This window comes from Scyliorhinus canicula, chromosome 15 (genome assembly GCF_902713615.1).
Source record: "Scyliorhinus canicula chromosome 15, sScyCan1.1, whole genome shotgun sequence".
NCBI lineage: Eukaryota > Metazoa > Chordata > Chondrichthyes > Carcharhiniformes > Scyliorhinidae > Scyliorhinus > Scyliorhinus canicula.
The window spans coordinates 23,785,020-23,808,873 of NC_052160.1; the positions used below are offsets into that span (position 1 = coordinate 23,785,020).

Below are 23,854 nucleotides of genomic sequence, written 5' to 3' on the forward strand. Positions count from 1 at the left end.
TGGTAGTAAGTAGCAGATGTTACTTAACTACAGGAGCCATCACATTCGATTTTTACCTTGTCCTCAAATGACATCCACGGAAGCACACTTCCAACAGATATTTCTGGATGACATTTGGGAAAGAGTAAACTAGCTTTCTATTCCCCTTCCTAACTCTCGGCCCTGACTGAGGCTGATTGCGATACCCCGCTGAGTTCCACCAACGCTGTATTTGGGAGACATGATTTGAAATAATTGTGGAAATCGGTGGCTGGGCCTCGGAGTTTGTTTAAGTCAAAGGAAACCTTTGAAGGTAAAATGTAAAACCTGAAAGTGAATCCTTAATGGAAGCAATGAGAGAGAAAGCATAATTTAAAAGAAGATTTGAAAGTGTGTCTTTTGAAAGTGGAATTTGAAAATACTCGTGTGGAATCTAGTGAAACAAGGTGTCTCAGGGTATTAGAATCATCAGGGGGGGTTTTGAGAAGATATACACAGACATTCACTTGGGTTCAGATAGGAGTGTGTTTTATTATAGTCATCTTGTTTGCTTAAAAGGGACTTTGTGCTTTAATGAGACCATTGTAGCCAAGATGTATTTTGTAATCCATATTAATCCTAAAACCTGTGTGTAATTGCTTAATTAAAAGGGGAGTAAATGAGTATTGTGTAATAATCCACCTTTTCAAATTTTATAATTTTTTTCTTTTTGTTAAAACTAATTTGCGGTCCTGTGACTTTGATACTCACGTAATGGTCTTTTGAGCCAGGGTTCTTTAGCATATTGACATTTTTGAATTATGTTTTACCTTTCATCCCCAATAACTACTCTTCTTCTCCCCAAAAATGTAAGCTTCATCATAACTTGACAGCTCCAGCTAATGAAAATACCCACATTTTATAGAAGGTGCAGGTTTGTATCACTGTCATCTGTCCTTCAAATAAATCCAGGAAACAGTTAGGCCGTTTGCATCCTGCTTTCAAGCTGATTTATTAATGGCTTTCAGAGTAAGCAGTAAAAATCATGTACAAATTGGTATGTCTGGAATTATATTGAGGAAAGTATACCACTTATGACTAGAACAAAAATGTTTATTATTACAGAAAGCATTTGGCTATGCTCCATGTTAAAAATCTTAAGCAATCACATCAAACAAAATGTAAACTATGTGAGGTGACTGGAGGGGTATTTTGTTCTAAATCTAATGACATGTTGCCTTTGTCCTAATCTGATTTCCTAAATTGTGATATTTCAGAACTAAATTAGCTGTGATTGTCCCTGATAGATTTTTCCTCATGTCCCTCACGCATACTTCAATTTTGAAAGGCCCATTTCTGATTGTTTAATATTGCTTTTTTAATTTAATTTAGTAGAAATCTTTCAGCAGACATCATTTGAATTGCTATCTCTTTTCTAATTTTTAAAAATAAATTTAGAGTACCCAATTATTTTTTCTAATTAAGGGGCAATTTAGCGTGGCCAATCCACCTATCCGGCACATCTTTGGGTTGTAGGGGTGAGACCCCTGCAGCCACGGGGAGAATGTGCGAACTCCACATGGACAGTAACCTGGGACCAGGATCGAACCCGGGTCCTCGGTGCCATGAGGCAGCAGTGCTAATCTCTGCACTACTGTGATGCCCTTATCCTTTTTCTCTTTCATGAGAATACACATGCATTTTTTTAATAAAGAAGTCTACATTAAAAGTAACTCTCCAAATGTTTGCTATAATAAAATTGTCAAAAATATCCAGAAACATGATAGAAGCTGGATTTTGGAAGAAACCAGAATTGCAATAGATTATGACATGGTTAAAAATTGCTATTGTTTTTGAAATAGAGAAAATTGATATCTGTATTTTTTCCCAGTTCTTAGCAAACATTAGTACAAGGGAAAATGATATTCAGCGATTCATCACTGAAGGTTGCAAAGAGGCCTTACTTGAGGAAAAGAGACGGTTCTGCTTCCTGGTGGACAAACATTGCAGCTTTTCCCAAGATCTGAGCAATTACCATGAAAAGGTATGTTTGATTGAACTTTTGCAAGTATACTGAAGTAATGCTCTTTTTGGAAATAAATGGTAACGAATTTAAATTGTGATCAGACTTTATGCCGCCATTCAGTATGAAACTGAAAATGCACTTCATCTTTTACAAAGCTTAAGGGTAGATTGTCCTTCAGGCAAAAGAAGAGGTACCCAAAGTGTTACTTCTGATGGAACTGAAAAATCATGCATTTACAATTCAACTTGCATTCCCCTCTCTAAAAAGGCAGTTCCTAGAATATCTGGTTGCAGGTGCCTGCGCAGCATGAATCATAAGCTTCAGAATTAATTCCATCTAGTGCTTCTTGATTTTAAAAAGTCTTCAAAATTATAATTTTAATTTCATAACCATTATATATTCTTTTCACTTTAGGCCAATGAGGTGCTAAATGCCAAACTAAACAGATGGAGGGAGAAATGTTTTGATGCCACAAAGGTGCCAGAATTTCTGGGTGAAGATGACAATCCCCCATCATATATATCCAGAACTCCTCAACCTTCTCCGTTGATAACACGATACACTGTGAGTGACTGATTTTAGGGAGGGGGAAATCATTTATTTAAAACCTCTTCCCAAATTAGCAATAGATTGAAGATTGCATTTAACAGCAAAAACGTCTTGTACTTTTGCCACATTCCTCTTTTTAGTCTTTACAAGGCTGAAGACAAAAATTAAGATAGAATAAGGCATAGGAGGAAAAAGTATGGTAAAGCAAAAGTATTTTCAGAAAATAGAATGAGTTGTTATAAGCTGTTTAGGGATGGAATTCCAACATGCAGGAAAAATAGAGATTACCAATGATGAGGGGCAGGAAACTAGAATCGTGCTGGAGGATTTGTGGAAGTGAATGTGAGCTGTGGGTGGGCAAGTATAACTTAAAATGATGCAAAATTATATAAATTTGAAGATGAGGGAAGGATTTTCACATCTAATTCCAACTGCACCAGTGTTAATTTCTTCATTTCTCATTGCCTCTATGAGAGTGCCATTGCCTTTTAAAAAATCTTTCCAATTAAGGGGAAATTAAGCGTGGCCAATCCACCTAACCTGCACACCTTTTGGGTTGTGGGGGTGAGACCCACACAGAGATTGGGAGAATGTGCAAACTTCACACGGACAGTGACCTGGGCCGTGATCGAGCCCGAGTCCCTGGCACTGTGAAGCAGCAGTGCTAACCACTACACCACCTGACTGCCTTTGTTTTAATTAATTTTCGGGGCAAATATCTGCTGGTTTGCCCCACTGGAAAATGGTTTGAAGTGCCAAATTAACGACACTTAACTCTTAGAGCTTGGAGATAGAAGTGGACTGAATTCAAACCATGGTCAAGAGTGAAATGACATTTCACTCAAGAAAAGTATATGGGGAGGTTTTGTGATTAAATATTTATTCTACTCAGGAATGTCTGGCATGTGATTCTATACAAACAGCAATTGGGTTAAAAAGTATCAAATAGGAGACACCGATCTTTGTTATTAAAATATCTGTAATAAATACCCATAGAGAAGTGCTATTGGCAAGAGGGTTTCTGTGACAGAACAGAATGTTTTCATCTACAATACTCAAAACATTCTTGTTGGAAAAAGGACATTAGTTTTCATATGCCAATTTTTACTGATAAATTAATAGCAATCTTTATTATTGTCACAAGTAGGCTTACATTAACACTACAATGGAGTTATTGTGAAAATCCCCTAGTCGCCACATTCAGGCGCCTGTTCGGATACACAGAGGGAGAATTCAGCATTTCCAATTCACCTAATAAGCACGTCTTTCGGGACTTGTGGGAGGAAACAGGAGCACCCAGAGGAAACCCACGCAGACACGGGGAGAACGTACAGACTGCACACAGACAGTCACCCAAGCGGGAATCGAACCTGGGACCCTGGTGCTGTGAAACAGCAGTGCTAAACACTGTGCTACCGTGTCACCCAATATATATATATATATATATATATAATTAATATATAGTGATTGATTCATCAAGGTTGGAATTCTCCAATTTGAGACTCAGTGCCATGGTGGGGTCAGGGAATGTGGAATGTTTCCCACTGGGGCCAGCGGGCTTACACGCCAAATCCTCCGGCCACCATCTCATTAATTATGTAACTGCATGTTTCACACTTTATTCGGTGGTGGGGCAAGACTGGATGGTGTGTAGTCCGCCGGTGTGTTAGTACCATATTGAAAAGGCATCCAACATCACTGACCCAGTAATGAACGACGAAGGTGGATATCCTGAAACTGAAGATAGATCTCCGGGAGCACTCTTGACACAAGAAAATGGATCTCCTGAGAACAATATGGATGTCCAGGAACATTCTGAGGATGGAAGGTGGACCTCCTCCAGGACACCTGATATGGGAGGTCCACCTACAAATGCACCCCCGACCCACTACTATGGTGTTCCAGGGTTGCAGGCAGCCTCCATCCCTAACTCCCGAGACAGCCCCGGATATTGTTCAGATGGATCCCGACATCTGCACTCTACATTGCACGCACGTGTTTCACGATGGCATGTTTTCCCATTGGCGTTGCAGAGAATCTGGTGTGGGAGGTCGAGCCTTTAACTCCATCCCATTAACAGGGTGGAAATGATGTTCATGCTGTCCTCTGCCGGATTTTCCAACCCGCCATGGTGTGCTGCTCCACCAACATGGTGGTATGGGCCACGCCTGCAGATTTCTTTTGCTGGATTAGCTGGTGAGAAAAGCCAACCATGCAGCTGGCAATCTGCAAACCGGGTTTCTTGCCTCAGCCAGCACTTTGTGCAAAAATGAGAAAATTCTGCCCATAATTGTGTGATTTCTAACTGAAATTTAAAACTGTTCATGCAAGATGTTATTTTGGTTGACGCTGGGTGCTTAGAATATGAAGAATCTATTTTCTAAGTAATCATATGCACATCCAGGATTTGAAAGGCATCCTTTCCCTGGTACGACTTTTGCTGAAATTACTTTTGCCAGTTAAGGATTTTGTTTGAAAAAAAATATCTTTCTTGAAGGATCTTCTTAAAAATCTTAACATTCTAAGTGCACATAATTTGGTACTGGGTGTTTTTCTGTGATTAGAGCAGGTTATGAAGTTCATTGACTAGTAGAATTCTAAAGAGAATGCATTAGTTCAAAATAAATATTTGATCAAACATTTCTAGAGGATGTTAGAAGCAGCACATCAGTGTGACGGTTCTATATGATGTAGGATTTATGAAAAAAACTGGTAGTACTGCAAGATGGAAGATTGATCTTTAAATGACTGGTCACATAGTTGTTTAGGAAACTCCAATGAAAGTTTAGTTTGCCTGGAACATTGAAGGGCCTAAAAGCAAACGAGGAGTTGCAGCTGTTGAGAAATCATAGAGAAATTCTGTCCTTTATAGTCTGCACTTTATACTTAACGATTTATTTTGTGTGTGTGTTTCTTCACACTTCTAGCATTCATTTGCATCATATTTTTTTAATTTAGAGTACCCAATTACTTTTTTTTCCAATTAAAGGGCAATTTAGTGTGGCCAATCCGCCCAACCTGCACATCTTTGGGTTGTGGGGTGAAATCCACGCAGCCACGAGGAGAATGTGCAAACTCCACACGGCCAGTGACCCAGGGCTGGGATTGAACCTGGGTCCTCAGCGGCGTGGGCAGCAGTGTTAACCACTGCACCACCATGCCACGCATATTTGCATCATTTGTACTCACTCAGCTATATTGGCTTCCAGTCCCTCAACACCTCAACCTAGTGTGTAACTCCCTTCATGGCCTTGCCCTTCTATGCAACTTCCTTCAATCCTACAATCCTCCAAGAATTCTGTTCCTTCAACTTTGATCTCCTGTACATCCCCATCCCTTTGCCCCAGTATTGGCTGTCTTCAGCCATCTGGACCATACACCCTGAAATCCACCACCACACCCATTCCATATCCCAAATCTCACTATTCCTCCTGCTTTAGGAAACTCATTTGGTTCATAAATTCTTTCTCCCTTTTCTTCTGCCAATTTCTTTTCCATATCCAGGTTTTTCCTTGAATTTTCACTGGCTTCGGGCTTTTGCAAGGAACCTCCCTGAAGGCTTACAGAAGTTCAAGTGCAGATGTGAAATGAAAAAAAAAAATGAAATGAAAATCACTTATTGTCACAAGTAGGCTTCAAATGAAGTTACTGTGAAAAGCCCCTAGTTGCCACATTCCGGCACCTGTTCGGGGAGGCTGGTATGGGAATTGAACCGTGCTGTTGGCCTGCCTTGGTGTGCTTTCAAAGCCAGCCATTTAGCCCTCTGCTAAACCAGCCCCTGGTAGTTGGGCAGTATCCTCCCCTTACCATATATATGTATACCGATGATGATTTAATTTTTGGGGGGGTTATTAATGCCATGCTGAGGACACTGTAGTTACACAAATTAAATGTATCCCCTTTATTTAATATGGATACATATGAGCTTGCTTCCATTCTGGTGACCTGGTTCATAACTTGATGTAGCAAGAGGCACATCAGGCCCGTGTTTTCATGCACAACCAAAAGAAAGAAACTGTAACTCAGAAGCTACTTAAGTGCAACATTCTAAACATTGTATGTGAACAAACCAATAATGATAAAATGGTTTCCTAGGTACATGACCCTGCATTACAGAATAATTTAAAAATACCGCCAGCTCCTCCTGGAAGAGTTCAAAAAAGTCCTCTGCCAGATATGTTCAACAACCCAACTGCTCAACGCATTGCCTCTATTGAGAGAAGCACTGATGTATTAGGTAAGGAATAGTATTTAACAAATGTTGCTAGGTATAAGCTTTTCTTGAAATCTAATTAATGTTACCTGATTTGATCTTTTCGCAATAAAAGTGACATGTTTGTGTTTTGAAGAGTGACACAAGCAAAGAATTCTGGTTATACTACCTTTTGATGTCACAAGGGAATGAAAGAGGCACTATTTGCCATCCTTCAACTACCACTGAGATTTTCTTTTAGTGATTTCAAAAATGTTGATAGATGGGTCTTTAGAAATCGAATATGTGCTGGTTCAATGCGCATGATAGCTTTTGATTTTTTTTCTTGGTCTAACCTCCAATCTTGGGTAACTGAAGAAGCTAATTTCATTCTTGATGGAGATTGGATGGAATTTAAAGGGGATGAATGCAGCTCCAACTTTTATAATGCTGGAGGCAATAAAATTAATTGGTAAAAAATCAGCATAGAAAATTCTAGGAGGCAGAATTAGGTGCTGAAGAAAGCATAAGGGCAAAACATAAGAAATAACTTCCTTATGCTTAGTCTTGGATATTATATAGTTTAGTCTGTAACAAAATATAGCAGGCAAGATCTACCGATCTCATTTCGCCCAAAAGGCATACGGCGCAACACAACCAGTAAATACCAGGAGATCCCACTACCGAGATTTATCCAGCTCACCATGCCTTGCGAGATCTAACGTGATCTCTGAGACGTCGCAATGTGAATCCTGGACGTTCTGGGCAGGGTCATTTTCTGGCAAATCTGCCCATTAGAGTGAGATAGCTAGTATCACTCTAATATGCGTTCCTAGATCTAACCAAGGTGTAGTATCTAATTTGCTTGCCTTGGAGAACTTGAGCGAGTACATTCCGTTCTGGTCTCCACAAACAAAGACCAACTAGAATGGCCCTCGTGGGGGTCTCCCATGGGATTGGAGGCCCCCAGGTGCATGCCCCCTGGGCAGAGTGGCACCTTGGCACTGCTGGTGCTACCTGGGCATCCAGGCACTGCCAGACTGGCACCCTGTTAGTGCCACCTGGGTGTGAGCCTGGCACTGCCAAGCTGGCATTTTCTGTGCGGCGGTGATCAGGCCAGGGTGTGCCTTGTGTGGGTTTAGGGGGTGCAGGGGGCCCAGGGAATTTCTTATAGTGAGTTGAGGGGCATTGACAGAGTGGATAGTCAGAGACTTTTTCCCAGGGTAGAGGGGTAATTTACTAGGGGGCATATGTTTAAGGTACAAGGGGCAAGGCTTAGAGGAGATGTATGAGGCAGATTTTTTACACAGAGCGTAGTGGGTGCCTGGAACTCGCTGCCGGAGGAGGTAATGGAAGCAGGGACGATAGTGATGTTTAAGGGGCATCTTGACGAATACATGAATAGGATGGGAATAGAGGGATGTGGACCCCGGAAATGTAGAAGATTTTAGTTTGGACAGCATGGTCAGCGCAGGCTTGGAGGGCCTAAGGGCCAGTTCCTGTGCTGTACTTTTCTTTGTTCTTTGAAGGTTGCATTGGTGGCTCGAGCTATCTGGGCGCCATTTTTAAGTGCATTCTCTCACTGCATTTTCTCCAGCGAGAAAACAAGGCTAAGTGCGGTCTTGTTGGGGTGTTACCTGCTGAAGTCCCAATCTACCCGGATGGGCGTTATATTGCGGGGTGTTTCTCGGCACTCCGGGAATCTTTCCCCATATGGGTAGATCACACACTACATTTTCTTATTCCTGAACTGTTCAAAATGGATTCAACAGATAGTGAATATTTATGGTAAGACAACGTTCGGATTCTGAATCTGTACTTTCCTGATTCCTATGTTAATTTCTTTTAAATATCAGAACTTTATTTATTTGTTGACTAATAATGGAACAAATTATAGTCTTAATATGATACAGTAAAAGTACTTAACTGGTTTTATCTTTCTGATCTTACATTCAGAATTTGCATTTGGCATATGTTGCAGTTGTGGCATCCCTAGACATTCCAGGTGCAAATAATATGAATGATGAGAAGGAAATAATGAAGCAATAAATATGGTTTACCTTTCCACAGAGGACATCAATCTAACAAGATCCATTTCTGTTGCAACTGGATTGAATATGGTTCAGAGGCCAAAGGTGAAAAGCATTTTTCCACACACGGCTGGAACTAACAAGAATATGTTGAGCTTCACAGAAGGTGACGTGCTAACACTTCTTATACCAGAGGAAAAAGATGGCTGGCTGTATGGAGAACATGACGTGAACAAAATGTGAGCCCCCTTTGATTTTGAAATCATAACAAAATAAAAAATATTGTACTTGTATCACTCTAGGAACACCAGGCACAGCAGTAGACTAGGGACGTGATTCTCGGCTCCCCACGCCGGGTGGGAGAATCGCAGGAGGGCCGGGCAAATCACGACACGCTGCCCTGGCACCCCCTGCGATTCTCCCACCCCCCCCCCAAAATGGCGTGAGCGTTTTGCATGACGCCGCTCGGAGAATCGCCGCTCGCCGTTTTTCACGGCACAGGCACAGGAGCGGCGGCACGTGAATCCCGAGCGCCCGGCCTTGACGCTTGTGTCAAAGCGGCGCGCCAGGAATGACGCGCCCGGCGCCGCCGAAGTGACTTCAGCCGCGCATGGGCAGGTTGGCCGGCTCCAACCCACGCATGCGCGGTTGCCATCTTCCCCTCCGCTGCCCCGCAAGACATCGCCGCTTGATTTTGCGGGGCGGCGGCGGGAAAAGAGTGCGTCGTTTACAGACGCCGGCCCGACGATTGGTGGGCACCGATCGCAGGCCAGACATCTGCTGAGCACGCCCGTGGTGCTCGATCCTCCCTCTGCCCCCCACAGGCCCCACACTCGCCTGTCGCGCGCTGTTCACGCCGGCAGCGACCAGGTGTGGTTGGCGCCGGCGTGAACCGGTCGGGTTCGGCAGGCCGCTCGGCCCATCCGTGCCGGAGAATCGGCGGTCGCCGTGAGAAACGGCGATGCCAATTCTCCGAGCGGCCTGTCGAAAAACGCGACACGCCATTTTGGGGGGAGGGAGATTCGCGGGGGGGGTGCCAGGGCGGCGTGGCGTGATTCGCCTGGCCCTCTCGCGATTCTCCCACCCGGTGTGGGGTGCGGAGAATCGCGCCCCACAACTTTTCAGAATATACATTAATGATCTGGAAGAAGTAACGGAAGGCACAGTTGCTAAGTTTGCAGATGATACAAAGATCTGTAGAGTAGTATTGCGGTAGCAGGTGGGCTGCAGAAGGACTTGGATAGGCTACGAGAGTAGGCAAAGAATTGGCAGATGGAATACAATGTGGAAAAGTGAGAGGTTATGCACTTTGGAAGGAGAAATAGAGGCATAGACTATTTTCTAAATGGGGAAAAGCTTAGGAAATCAGAAGCACAAAGGGACTTGGGAGTCCTTGTTCACGATTCTCTCAAGGTTAACGTGCAGGTTCAGTCGGCAGTTAGGAAGGCAAATGCAATTTTAGCATTCATGTCGAGAGGGCTAGAATACAAGACCAGTGATGTACTTCTGAGGCTATATAAGGCTTTGGTCAGACCCCATTTGGAGTATTGTGAGCAGTTTTGGGCCCCATATCGAAAGAAGGATGTGTTGGCCTTGAAAAGGGTCCAGAGGAGGCTCACAAGAATGATTCCTGGAATGAAGAGCTTGTATGAGGAATAGTTGAGGACTCTGGGTCTATACTCATTGGAGTTTAGAAGGGTGAGGGAGGATCTTATTGAAACTTACAGGATACTGCGAGGCCTGGATAGAGTGGACGTGGAGAGGATGTTTCCACTTGTAGAAAAAGCTAGAAGCAGAGGTCACAATCTCAGCCCAAAGAGACGATCCTTTAAAACAGAGATAAGGAGGGATTTCTTCAGTCAGAGAGTGGTGAATCTGTGGAACTCTTTGCCGCAGAAGGCTGTGGAGGTCAAATCACCGTGTCTTTACGATAGAGATAGATAGGTTCTTGATTAATAAGGGGGTCAGGGGTTATGGGGAGCAAGCAGAAGAATGAGGATGAGATAAATATCAGCCATGATTGAATGGTGGAGCAAACTCGATAGGCCAAGTGGCCTAATTCTGCTCCCTTGGGTGGGATTCTCCAATAATGGGGCTTTGTCCCTAAGCCCGCGAGAATACGGGCGCGAATCACTCCGGGCTTTTTCTAGAAAGTCCAGAGCGATTCCCGTTTTTAAGGGGGCTAGCAGGGCCCTGGAGTGCTCCACGCAGCTCCGGCTGCCGATAGGGTCCCTGCACTTCCGGCCACAGGTCCGTGCATGCGCTGGCCCTGCGCGTCATGGCGGACCCACATAGCAGGTCAGCGCCGAAGAAGTAGCCCCAGCGCTCTTCCCCCCCCCCCCCCCCCCCCCACCAGACCGCATGCGCCCGCCAATTGGTGGCCCCTTATCGCGGGCCTGGCCATCGTGGACGTCGCCCCCGGTGACAGATCCCCCGCCCCCCACCAGGATGGCCACCGCAGCTGCAACTCTGAGCTCCCGCCATGTGGAACCATACATGAACCATGCGGTGGGAACTCAGCCGGTCGTCCGCGTAGAATCGCCACGGGGGCCGCTTTCATCGGCCTCCAACCGGTGCCACGTAAACCGTGCGTGACTGGCGGCGATTCTCCTGTTGCCGGAGAGTCAAGGGAAGGCGTCGGAACCCCCATTCTCCACCCCCGCGCAGAGGGCTATTGCGGCTCGGAGAATCCCAGCCCTTGCCTTATGGTCTTATGCATCAGTGTTCAACAGCGAAATGGGCCAATATGACCCATGCTCCATGAGATCTTTATCATTTTTTAGGGTTAAGGAGATGCCTATGCCAGTGTGGCTAGTAACACCCTCCAAGACAGGGAATTATTAAATATATCCAACAGGTGTTCCCCCAACACAGTAGTAAACTTTTATAAAATTCCATAAGCAATAGGTCCGGGCCCAATGCCTTTCCCGACTACATTGAATGAATACAGTTCATAATTTCATCCAGCCGAAGTGGTGCCTCTAGCTGCTACCCTCTTGCCCTTTCCACCACCAAGAAGACCACCCCATCCAGAAAGACTACCATAGGCGACTCTTCCTCCGAAGGCTCAGACTTGCATAGTCCCCAGTAAAATGTCTCGAATATCCAATTGACCTTCTCTGGAGCAGAAACCAACCCTCGCTGCAAGAGGCGGAAGCTATCCTCTCACAAACCCCCTTGTCTGCGAGCAGCGCCGTATTCAACCTCCATGGGGGTTGCTAAGCTCAACCCGTCTCCAAACACACATCCACATAATGTGTGCGGTCAGCTATTACAATTGCCAAATAAGCCGTCTCTATAACCCCGGGGATGATACAAAGGTGTGGATGCGGAAATAGACCCGGTGCACATGCAAAAAGAAGGAAAACGCCTTCTCCTTTGGGTATCAGAATCGCAACGGCTCCACATTCCCCCCCCCCAATCTGCTCCATACACACTTGCAACTCCTTTGCCACCCGCAATGTCGTAAAGGACTTGCAGCAGACCGATCTAGTCTGGGGTCTATCACATAATTAAGCCCCCCCCCCCGCCTCCGCAATGGTTAATTCATGAGAGTCAAGGTCGGAGATGGCAGCCAGCACCCTTTTGATAAAGTCTATCATCCCAGTTCGGCAAGTACATGTTCACCAAGACCACCGATGCGCCCGCTGCACCCCACACACTATTACATATCTTCCATCTGAATCCACCAAAATATTAGTCATCGTAAAGGCCACCCTTCTATTGATCAGCCCCCCTCGTCCCCATGTCAAAGCACAAATGGAACACTTGCCCCATCCACCCCTTCCACACGCAACCTTGTCTGATCTCAAACTCTCAGATGTGTCTCCTGCAAGAAACCGCGTCCGTCTTTAAACTCTTTAGATGGGAAAGCATCCAAAATCTTTAAACTAGCCCATTTGACCCCTTCACATTCCATGTAACCAGCCTGAGACCCCCTTCTACTTTGATCAGCTACCCACAAGTATGTTCGACAGGGTTCCAGGCCCACCCAAGATGAATGCTGCCAAACTCCCCCAAACCAGTTCATCAGCAAAGAAACCTTCACCGTAAACAATCTGCCCTCTCCCTCCTAACTCCTCCTCCGCCCCCAATCATCAAACAAACACCACTCCCTTCTCCCATCCCAAACAGAAAACACAACCACCCTGGACTCGATGAAAATCAGCTGCAGCTATCTCCCCCCCCCCACTCCGCTCCTGATAACTAGCATATCTGCTAGTAGGGTGACCCCCATCTGGGGAAAGATCTAGGTTATGCACACAAATAAACAAATAGTCCCCCTACCCAAACCCAAGTTTAATAAGAAAAACATTCTACAAATCCATCCCTACACCCACTCCCTCACTACCCCCCCCCCCCCCCCCCCCCCCCCCCCCCCCCAATATTTCCAACTAATAACCCGGATAAAAGACAAAGAAATAACAGACATGAGAAAAAAATGAAAGAAAAAAACAACCCAACACTCCAGTGTAACCAACAATTTCATTCAGCCTTCCCCAGTCCGCGTTTCTTTACAAAGTCATTCACCTCCTCTGGCGTGTCGAAGTAATTATCCCTGCCTCCGAACATGACCTGCAGGTAAGCTGGCGCACTTTACTCTTATAAAGAGCCGCCTTGGCCTTATTGAACCCCGCGCGCCTTTTGTCCAGTTCTGCCCCAATGTTCTGATAAATTCTGATGGGATAAGGCAGCACGGTGGTGCAGTGGCTAGCACTGCTGCCTCAAGGCGCCAAGGTCCCAGGCTCGATTCCGCCCCTGGGTCACTGTCTGTGTGGAGTTTGCACATTCTTCCCATACTTGCTTGGGTTTCACCCCCACAACCCAAAGATGTGCAGGGTAGGTGGATTGGCCACACTGAAAACCCCTTAATTGGAAAAAATGAATTGGGTACTCTAAATTTATTTATTTTTTAAAAATTCTGATGAGATGGTCCTTCCATCAACGTTCTCGAGTGTCCTTCGCCCACCTCAGGATCTTTTCTTTATCCAACTAGCTGTGGAGTTGGACTATGATGGCCTGTGGTGGCTCCCCAGATCTGGACTTCTGTCACAATGATCGGTGGGCCCGGCCCACTTTGGGAGGATTTGCAAAGACCCTCTCCCCCACCAGCTTCCCAAACATCTTCACCACATAGTCGGTGGCATTCACACCTTCTATGCCCTCTGGCAGCTCAATGAGCCTCAAATCTTGATGCCTGGCTTCTCCAGGTCAGTGATCTAGGTCTTCTTTGTCTCTCCACCAACAGCATCATCTTTGCCTCCAAGGAAGCAGTCCGAGCACTATCGTCCGTGACCGCATCCTTCACCTTCTGAATCGTCCAGCCCTGTACCTCCAGCAATTGTTCCACCCTGCCCAGAGCTGCACAAATTGGCTCAATCACCTTTGCCAGATAGTCTGTGGTTGCCTGCTTCTGTTTCCTGAACTCCTCCACCAGGAATTCTCCACCAGGAATTTAATCAGCCTCTTAGTAGTCCATTGAGAGAGCAGTGACGACACAGAGACCTCTGCCAGTTTCTCCCCTCCTGCGGCATGAGGGCCTTCCAAGTCAGATGAAGACCCTTTTCTCGACTTGTTCCTCATTTTACAACTTTCAGACATTCCATGCTGGAGGAGGAACCCAAATCTCCAACTGAACCACTTTTCCACCTGAACAGCACCCAGCAAATGGGCAAAATGGGCCAAAAATCGAATCTCCAAGCAGGAGCCACCTTGTGTGCAACTGTTCACTCTTGGTCGTCACCGGAAGTCCCCAAAATGGAGCAAAAAATTGGTGACTTTTAAAGTAAGGAGACTGACTTCATTGAACTTTAACTTGTTATGTGAACAGAGTTTTGAGGTATTCCCCACCCCCATCTACTGGAGGAATTTTTTTAAAAATAGTTCTTGAGATGTGAGTGTCAGTGACAAGGCCAGCATTTTATTGCCCTTGATCTGGCCTTGGTGACAGTGTCCATCTTTCTCATGCTTGTTTGCTAGTGTGCAAAGTATCCTCATCTTTTAGTTATGAATATTTTAATATGTTTAGGTAAAAGTAGCAAATTGTCCTTGGTTAACATGGATTAAAGTAACTACAGTTCAAGATGAGTTTAGTAATGCTGTTGCTCACAATGGATATTGTTCCTCATGTACTTTTCTAATTTCTTGTATTTTGCTATAAAACGGGCAGTCAATTTGCATCAGCAAGGTTACTGACTATTCACAGGCTGTAAAAATAATAGTGGAATTTTCACATATCATTGAAGCGAAGTTTGATTGTAACTGTTTACAGCAGTAGTTAGAAAACTATGCAAAGCTCTCACAGCATTTGTTGAACAGGAAACTGCAATAGACTGTATTCTGTTAAGGCTTGGTCATTAATGATGTACCACAATCAAGCATGAGCAGGAAATGTAATGAATAATATATTACTGTGACAACTTCACATGCTTGCTGCATAAGAGTAAACACAATTTATAATGCATAAGGTCTACCAAACTCATAACAATTCGTAACCTTTTGCCCTTCAGTTAAAAAAAAATATAGTTTATTTACACTATTGTGTAGATGGGGCTGGATTCACCGTTTTGCAGGCTAAGTGCCGACGCCGGCTTGGGAACTGTGGCATTTTACAACGGCAGAATCAGTGCCGAATCCTCACCGGTCCTGTGACCGGTGAGGGGGTAGCAGCTGCACCGAGTAAAACTCCCGGCTCCCACGATTTTAACACCTGGAGAATGGCCAGGTCCATGGCCGCACATGCGCACATGATGACCTGCAGCGGCCGCACTGTAAAACAAGGCGCCAGCCGTGTGCGGACCCAACTTGCTAAATAATGCCCCTCTGGCCTCCTCCTAGTCACCCCCCAAACAGTCCCCCCTGCCCTCGCGGAATCCCCCTCGCTTTACCCCCCCCCCCCAGCTAGCAGTACGGCTTTCGCCTGACTGTGAAGGCGCCGGATACAGTCTGCAGTTGTCACGCCGGGTTACCGACCGCTAGGACCACGTGTTCCGCACGGTCGGGGACTTGGTCCATCAGCAGTGGAGCATCAGCAGAGAGCCTTTAGGTGATGCGCTAATGCCGTTCAAACGGCATGCAATTGCATGATACCATTTCGGAGGGGGCAGAGGATAGAAAACTGCAGTCAATGGCACCGCGCCCAATTTGGGTGTCAGAAGGGATTCTCTGCCTTATGGTCGATTACGATATCGACGTCGGAGTACGGTGAATCCCGCCCCTGGTCTTTTTATTGTTTCACTAACCATTTTATCTGTATTTGACTGTGTAACTTTAAGTGCCATTATTATTGTAAGCCAATTGGTTACATTTGTTTTTTAGTCCAGACTAACATTAACCATGACTTCCATGGTGTTTGTTTCCCAGATATTTATATAGGATAGTAAAATAATTGGGTTGCTTTTTTATTACTATTCATTCACTCAGGGCCGGCCCAAGGTACCGGAAACTCGGGCAGTCACCCGGGGCGCCATGTGCTAGGGGGCGCCAGAGACTCGGGTCCCGCGCATGCGCAGTTGGGCCGGTGCCAACCAGCGCATGCGCGGTGGCCGCCCTCCCCCAGGGCGGCTCCCTCCGCCGCCCCCCCCTCCGGCCCCCGCCTCGGCTCGGCCCCCCCCCCCCCTCGGCCCCCCCCCCTCGGCCTCGCCCCCCCCGCCCCCCCCTCGGCCCCCCCGCCCCGCCTCCCCCCTCCTCGACCCCGCCTCCTCCCCCCTCAGTCCCGCCTCCTCCCCCCTCGGCCCCGCCTCCTTCCCCCTCGGCCCCGCCTCCTCCTCGGCCCCCCCCCCCCCAAGGGCGCTGAAGTTCAGCTTGCCGGGGCGCCAGCAACCCTAGGGCCGGCTCCCACTGAATGTGCAAGGCTCGCATTTATTACCCTCCCTAGTGCCCTGAGAAACAGCTGGTGGGCTTCCTTCTTAAACCACTGCAGTCCATTTGGTGAAGGTACTCCACAGTGTTGTTAGGCAGGGAGGTTTCAGACCCAGCAACAATGACAAATCTATTTCCTGAATGCAGAGCCACTGAGCATTTACCACAGAACTGCATACTTGCTACAAAAAAAAACTTGGTACTAATCAAAAGAATGTAATGTTAAAAGTCAGTTCCTTGTTCCTGCTTTAACCTATTCAATATTGTTAAGTTTTGGGCTTCAGTGATACTTATTGTGTAAACGCAAATTACTGCGGATGCTGGAATCTGAAACGAAAGAGAAAATGCTGGAAAATCTCTGCAAGTCGGGCAGCATCTGTAGGGAGAGAAAAGAGCTAACGTTTCGAGTCCGATGACTCTTTGTCAAAGCTAACAGACAGAGAAAGTGGGAAATATTTATACTGTGGAGTGAAAATGGAAGATGAGGCATAGCCACAGAAACCCAGGGAAACCGGGTGCTAATGGCCACAGAAACCAAGGGGAAAGAGTGCTAATGGCAGTCCCCAGAGAGAACAAAAGATGTGAAAGGTCAAACAGCAGGGAAACTAACATCAGAGGATGAACTGTAGATGTGGGGAAAGAAAGAAATGGTAAAAGGCAGTTAAAATGAAATGAAAATAAATGGGTCAAGGTGGGGTAGAGCTGATCATCTGAAGTTGTTGAATTCGATGTTCAGGCAGGAAGGCTGTAGCGTGCCTAACCGGAAGATGAGATGTTGTTCCTCCAGTTTGCGTTGCCTTCCCTGGAACATTGCAGCAGGCCAAGAACAGACATGTGGCCGACACCGTACTGGACGCAACAAGAAAGAAATGGGAGGAGGACCTGGGGATTGAGATAGGGTGGGGACTCTGGAGCGAAGCACTGCATAGGGTCAACTCCACCACCACGTGCGCAAGGCTCAGCCTGACGCAGCTAAAAGTGGTACATTGAGCCCACTTAACAAGAACCCATATGAGTAGGTTCTTCCTGGAGGTGGAGGATAGATGTGAACAGTGCCAAGTAGGCCCGGCCAACCACGCCCACATGTTCTGGTCTTGTCACAGACTTGTGGAGTACTGGACAGCCTTCTTTGAGGCAATGTCCAAAGTGGTGGGAATGAGGGTGGAGCCATGCCCGAAAGTGGGGGGGAGGGGGCTAAACCTGAGGCTCCCTGGGGAGGCTGTTGAACCGAAGGAGGCCGTTGCATCCGGCGCAGGTAGTTCATACATAGGTTTACGACCTACTCCTACGAGCGCCATTCGATCACGCCCATTTGGGCGGGGTTCCGACTCTGACACTTGAGGGGCATCAGAGAATCCTGGGAGGCGCAGAGGCTGTCAAGAGGCTCACTAGAGAGCTTCCCCGGCATTCTCTAGCCGCGTTGCGCTCAAGCGAAAGCCCAAAGTAATCGGAGATTCGAGCCCTATGTTTTGTTGCATCATCTTGAATTAAATAGCTGTATAATTTAAGAGACATGGTTATATGTTACTGCTGCAGGGGAGTGGACTTTAAACCCCCAGGACAGGCAGAGGGTGGGGTGGCTGATGGCTAAAAAATTTAAATCTAAAACAGGACCCCAACTTGACTCTCCTGCATACCCATTTCCAATTTTAATGGAGCCAGTTTGGGGTGCAGGCCAGCATTCTGCCTCTCCAGAGGCGGGTGCATCATTTATATATTAATGAGGCTGCGTGCCCCAAATGACAGCACAACTTTAAATGTAATGACTGCCTTCCACTCCACTCCACTTCCCTCTGCTCTGCAGTTGGTCTCTTTGTGCAATCTAATCATCTGGTGCTCACCCACCCTTGCACCCCTCACCCCACCCCCATGATTTTCTTTTCTGCAACTTCTTGATTTTATCTGTATTTCCAAGTTTCCCAGCCACTATGACCCTCCCACCTCCCTAATAATACCATGGCCTTGGATTTTAACTGCAGAGTATAAAATAGCCCCATTTCTTCTTGAAGTGAATTGGCAGGGATGAACACCTGGGTAATTTTAATTTTTTTCCAAACTGTGTGGGTCAAATTCTGGATATCAAGTTATTTGTTTGCAAGTGGGAAGAAGCTGGAGGATTTCCCAGAGGCCACAAGAGCATTTATTGAGTCCTCGTAAATATAAATATTTGTTGGAGTTTCTTCCAACACCAAGACAATCTTGGCAACACACTACCTGAAGGGACACTTTTATTGCAATTTAGCAACAGTGCATGCATAGAAGGGGGGGGGGGGGGGGACCTGTAAACCATCCCCTGTACATTCCTGGGCTATTTTAAATACGGTAGGTCATGTCAGATCCAAATTTAGTCGAAGCAAAGTTAAGAATTTTTACATATCAAATTTAGAGACTAGTTCAGTTTTGAAATGCTGTAATCACATGCCAAGATCTTCAAATGGTGAATAATGTACTCCCGTTCATCTAAAGCTATTCCTATTCGTGAAAACCATACCGAAGAATGTCAAATCTGCCAGCATTATTTGCAGAAGATTAGTGTTCTAGTTCAATTACAACATATATTTTTACTTTCTGTACAGGAGAGGTTGGTTTCCAACCTCCTACACCAGGCCATTGGAACAAGGCCCAGATATGTCTTCAACACCCAGGTATTGTCTCTTGCAGCAACTGCACCATAAAATATCTTTCAATCACTGCATTGGTGACAAGTGTGTGTCTCCCTTTAATAGCCAGATGTTTAAATTGCTACTTATGACATTTTTAGGTGAAACCAAAAGGATTTGGTAGCTTGTTGATCATTTCATGTTTGATGTTTGTTGGCAATTCTCACCACACCTTTTGTGAAAAGTAACACACAATAGAATCATGTGGCATTAACTCTCAGGCTTACAGAAAGTACGGAATTTATACTAATTTTTCTGGTACATTATACCCTTTGAACTGTTGAATATATCTATTTAAAACATACCATAGCAAAGCTGTAATAATTGTAATTCTAAACTTAATGCGGAGTGCCTGTTTCTGAATCAGCAACCCTGTTACGATTATAAATCTGTGATCTGCTGTTCCAAGCTTCATTCCTCAAGAGTGAGACATCAATTTTCATTAAACTGCCTTTATTTCTAATTGTAACCATGCTTAATAATGCACCAGTTTATGGGTGGAGAGAAGAAACGCATGGGATAGGGGAAAAAGGGGTACTCAGTATACCTTTGAAAACTTAAATGTTGGAAATCACTTATCCTGATCTCAAAATATTTTACTGGCATTTTTTATAAAAGTATATTTATTCAGGTTTTTACATTTTTACATTTTTGCAAACACCACAACAAAATAAATACATCCAGTGAGCAAAGAAGAAAACTGCTCAACATACATGAATACAGAGTGGAACAGGAGAATAACATTATAACTGCTTCCATACAATCATTAGACATAGCTGGATGCCTCTATTCGCCAACCAGTGACCAAGGGAGAATCCGGGTGAAGTCATGAAAACATGGTAAAATGGTGCACACCCTTCCTTGACGCATCTCCTCGCATTTAAGATTTCAGGATAAATTTACCACGCCATTTCAGGCACGCACCAATATATATCTCCCTCAACTCTAGCAGTACCGAAGACGCACCTTGGATTCTAACCCCATCAGCACCAATGCAGGAACCAATCACAAATTCTTCACAGTCATCTTTAAAAAAGAAAAGAAAACAAAGAAAATATAGAAAAACCCAGTTCTAAAGGGAAGTTACATATATACCACACAGCACAACTTAACCCCAGTCACAGGCCCATATAGAATCAACATCATTGCCTACAATTGTACAGAAAGGACTAGCAACAACATGTCGGATTATGATCAAGCCTTCAGGGCCTTCCAACAAAACATAAAGGAAAAAGAGCTAGAGCTGCCAGAAGTAAACTACAGGTGAACAAAGGATCAGGGCCCAACTCTGGTTCCATATTTCCCTGGTACACGCCAATCACTCATTAATGAAGAAGAGAACAAGCTGTTCATTCAACCAAGAAAGCGTCCCACCCTCCAGGAGGGCAACAGAATATCAACCAAAGTGCAGGACTCTGCTCAACCCCAGGCACCAGTGCACTGATGAAGCAATATCCAGCATCTTGGGATGTCCCTGATAGGCGACTTCAGGAAGGGACACCCCCAAGCCCCAGAGGGCAACAAGATACCAGCCACAGCTGCGGACCTGAACCAACCTAGCACCACAGATACACAAGAATCAATACCTCTAGTACACCTCCACACCCAACCAGACCAGCACCTCTCCAACCATATCCAGGACAGCGCACCACCCCCATTTTTACTGGGGGGAAAAAAAGGATGTAGGTTCAAACCTTCAGGGCCTCCACAACCAGGGAGACCCCATCATGGAAGAGGAGAAGCATCATCAAGACATCCAACAATTGGGTTCCCTGGGAGGGGAGAGGGTGATTCCCTCCTCCTCCGTACAACCAGAAGAACCTCCCCTGACAGACCGGACCAGGACTTGTAACAGCACCCTGCTCACCCCGATAAAGAGGAAGAAACCCACCACCAGCAGCACCCGCCATCCCCAAGGAAGAATGAACTGATCGAAAGATATCACCCAACACTGTCTACCATCACAGGAAGGATACTAAGAACAATCTCTCTCTTCAACAGACCAATCAAGGATTAACTAAAACATCTCAATGTGTGCCACCACTCATATCCTCACATTCTAATCTCTCTTAAAAAGAAAAGACCCAGAGGAAAAACTCCAACCTCAAGGAAGATTCAGAAGGAACTGGTCCTCCTCAGGATACATAATCTGCCCAGGCCATCAAAGGAGAAAGGATAACAAAAATCCACAATAAAACCTGTACGGTTAGCCTCTAAATGGGGAAGGGTGGGGGGGCTATCCTCAATCATGGTGAGGACTAACCCTATCATCCAACTCCACACCCAACACCCTGCCCTGGATCTGCTCATCTTCATTATAAAGACAACAATAAATAATCAACAACGTAATCACAAGTGTGTAATGTCCACGATTATAGAACAATTACAGGATAATGACACCATCTATGTTGCTTGAGAAGGCCAACGTCAAGATGGGATCACCAAACACTCCTCAGGGTCTCTGGAGGATTCCAACGAATGAAGCACCTTCACTTTCACCATGCCACTGTTCCGATGCTCAAGCAACCAACAGCCTAGGACCTGGCCAGGGAAGGTGTCTTGACCCACTCTACCACCTTCAATCCCTCGCGACAAGCATAGAGGATAGGATAATATGGGATCAGTGGTTGTGGGGCTCAACCAACCCCAAGCCACGATTATCTATGCTCCATTGAACCTGATGCACCCAGCCTCCAAATCAAGATTACTAAAGCATGGCAGCCACTCTTCGAACTCAATTGGGAACTCTCGGTTCACGATACTCCCGCAAGTTGTATTGTCTGCAAATTTTGAAATTGTGCCCTGTACACCAAAACCTTGATGTGGAGATGCCGGCGTTGGACTGGGGTGAGCACAGTAAGAAGTCTTACAACACCAGGTTAAAGTCCAACAGGTTTGTTTCAAACACGAGCTTTCGGAGCACGGCTCCTTCTTCACCTGAAGAAGGAGCCGTGCTCCGAAAGCTCGTGTTTGAAACAAACCTGTTGGACTTTAACCTGGTGTTGTAAGACTTCTTACTGTACCAAAACCTTGGTCACTGATGTATACCAAGTTGAGCAAGGGTCCTACCACTGACCTCTGGGAAACCTTACCACAAATTTTCCTCCTTGTCCAAAAAACCACCATTTACCACTATTTTCTGTTTCTTGTCACTCAGCTAATTTTGTATCCATGTTGCTACTCCCTTTTATTCCATAAGCTATAACATTGCTCACAGGTCTGTTACATGGCCTTTTAGCAAATATATTTTGGAAGTCCATGTACACTATATCAACCGCATTAGCATCACCTATCCTCTGTTACCTCCTCAAAAAACTCAAGCAAGTTAGCCTTAAAAATCTATCTTGCCTTTCATTAATTAACCTAAATTTGCCAAAGTGACTGTCCTGAATTATTGCTTCTAAAAGCTTCCCCACCAAACTGGCCTGTAGCTGCTGGGCTTATCTTTGCACCCTTATTTGAACAAGGGTTCAATATTTGGAATTCTCCAGTCCTCGGGCATCAATTAATAATAATCTTTATTACTGTCACAAGTAGGCTTACATTAACACTGCAATGAAGTTACTGTGAAAAATCCTGAGTCACCACACTCCGGCACCTGTTCAGGTACACAGAAGGAGAATTCAGAATGTCCAATTCACCTAACAAGCATATCTTTTGGGACTTGTGGGAGAAAACCGGAGCATCCGGAGGAAATCCACGCAGACATGGGGAGAACATGCAGACAGTGACCCAAGTGGGAATCTAACCTAGGACCCTGGCACTGTGAAGCAACAGTGCTAACCACTGTGCTACAATTAACAATTCAAAAAGTGTCTGATTTACATTTAAATGGAAATTGTTTATCAGTAAGACGTTTAAAGTCTTTTGGCACCAATGATGAAGGTCTAGAAGAGCTGTGATTTAATTTCAGAGTCTGTGCACTATTACTAGCTATTGTTGAGTTAAAGGATCAGACTGTTGTAAAGGACAGTGGTGTAGTCTTTGTGCTGCTTTAAACTTTTAAAATGTTAAAGGCATAGGGCGAGATTCTCCGCAAATGCCGAGAATCGTAAAGGCTGCCGTGGGACAGGCCGTGACCCACGGCAGCTTTCACGCCCACTTCCGGGGCCGATTTCCCCTCCCCCCCCCCCCCCCCCCGTGTGCGTCACGGCGGCGCGGCCTTGACGACGGTCGTCAAGGCCGCACGCCAAGCATCACGCCGGCTGACGCAGCCGATGACGTCAGCCATGCATGCGCAGGTTGGACAACGCCAACCCACGCATGCGCAGTTGCCGTCTTTTCCCTCAGCCGCCCTGCAAGACGTGGCGGCTTGATCTTGCGGGGCAGCGGAGGGAAAAGAGTGCATCCGTTACGGACGCACGGCCCCCTTGGCACGGCCGTGGTACAGCCGTGCCAATCGGGCCCCCAGATGCCCCAAACAGGCATCTGGCGCCCGTTTCACGATGGCAGCGAGCAGGTGTGTTTGCTGCCGTGTTGAAACGGGCGTGAAGGCCCGGCCGCTCGGCCCATCGGCCTCGGAGAATCGCCGCTCGGCATAAAAAACGGCGAGCGGCGATTCGTGGCGTTGGTCGGGCGT

The 23,854-nt window shown here is 46.0% G+C and overlaps 1 protein-coding gene across 2 annotated transcripts in view; it reads left to right on the plus strand.

The window, feature by feature from the left end:
• The window catches only part of baiap2l1a (BAR/IMD domain containing adaptor protein 2 like 1a), a 167,350-nt gene that overhangs the window by 93,672 nt on the left and 49,824 nt on the right, over window positions 1–23,854 (plus strand). The window contains exons 7-12 of one of the 2 annotated variants that reach the window (XM_038819842.1): window positions 1,850–2,002; window positions 2,399–2,548; window positions 6,629–6,770; window positions 8,796–8,994; window positions 19,192–19,260; window positions 19,960–20,277. In XM_038819842.1, the coding sequence (XP_038675770.1) occupies window positions 1,850–2,002; window positions 2,399–2,548; window positions 6,629–6,770; window positions 8,796–8,994; window positions 19,192–19,260; window positions 19,960–20,107 (861 nt within the window). In that variant the 3' untranslated portion in view covers window positions 20,108–20,277. Of the gene's footprint in view, window positions 1–1,849; window positions 2,003–2,398; window positions 2,549–6,628; window positions 6,771–8,795; window positions 8,995–19,191; window positions 19,261–19,959; window positions 20,278–23,854 lie in introns of those variants that run through there. The other variant, XM_038819841.1, reaches the window with a different exon arrangement.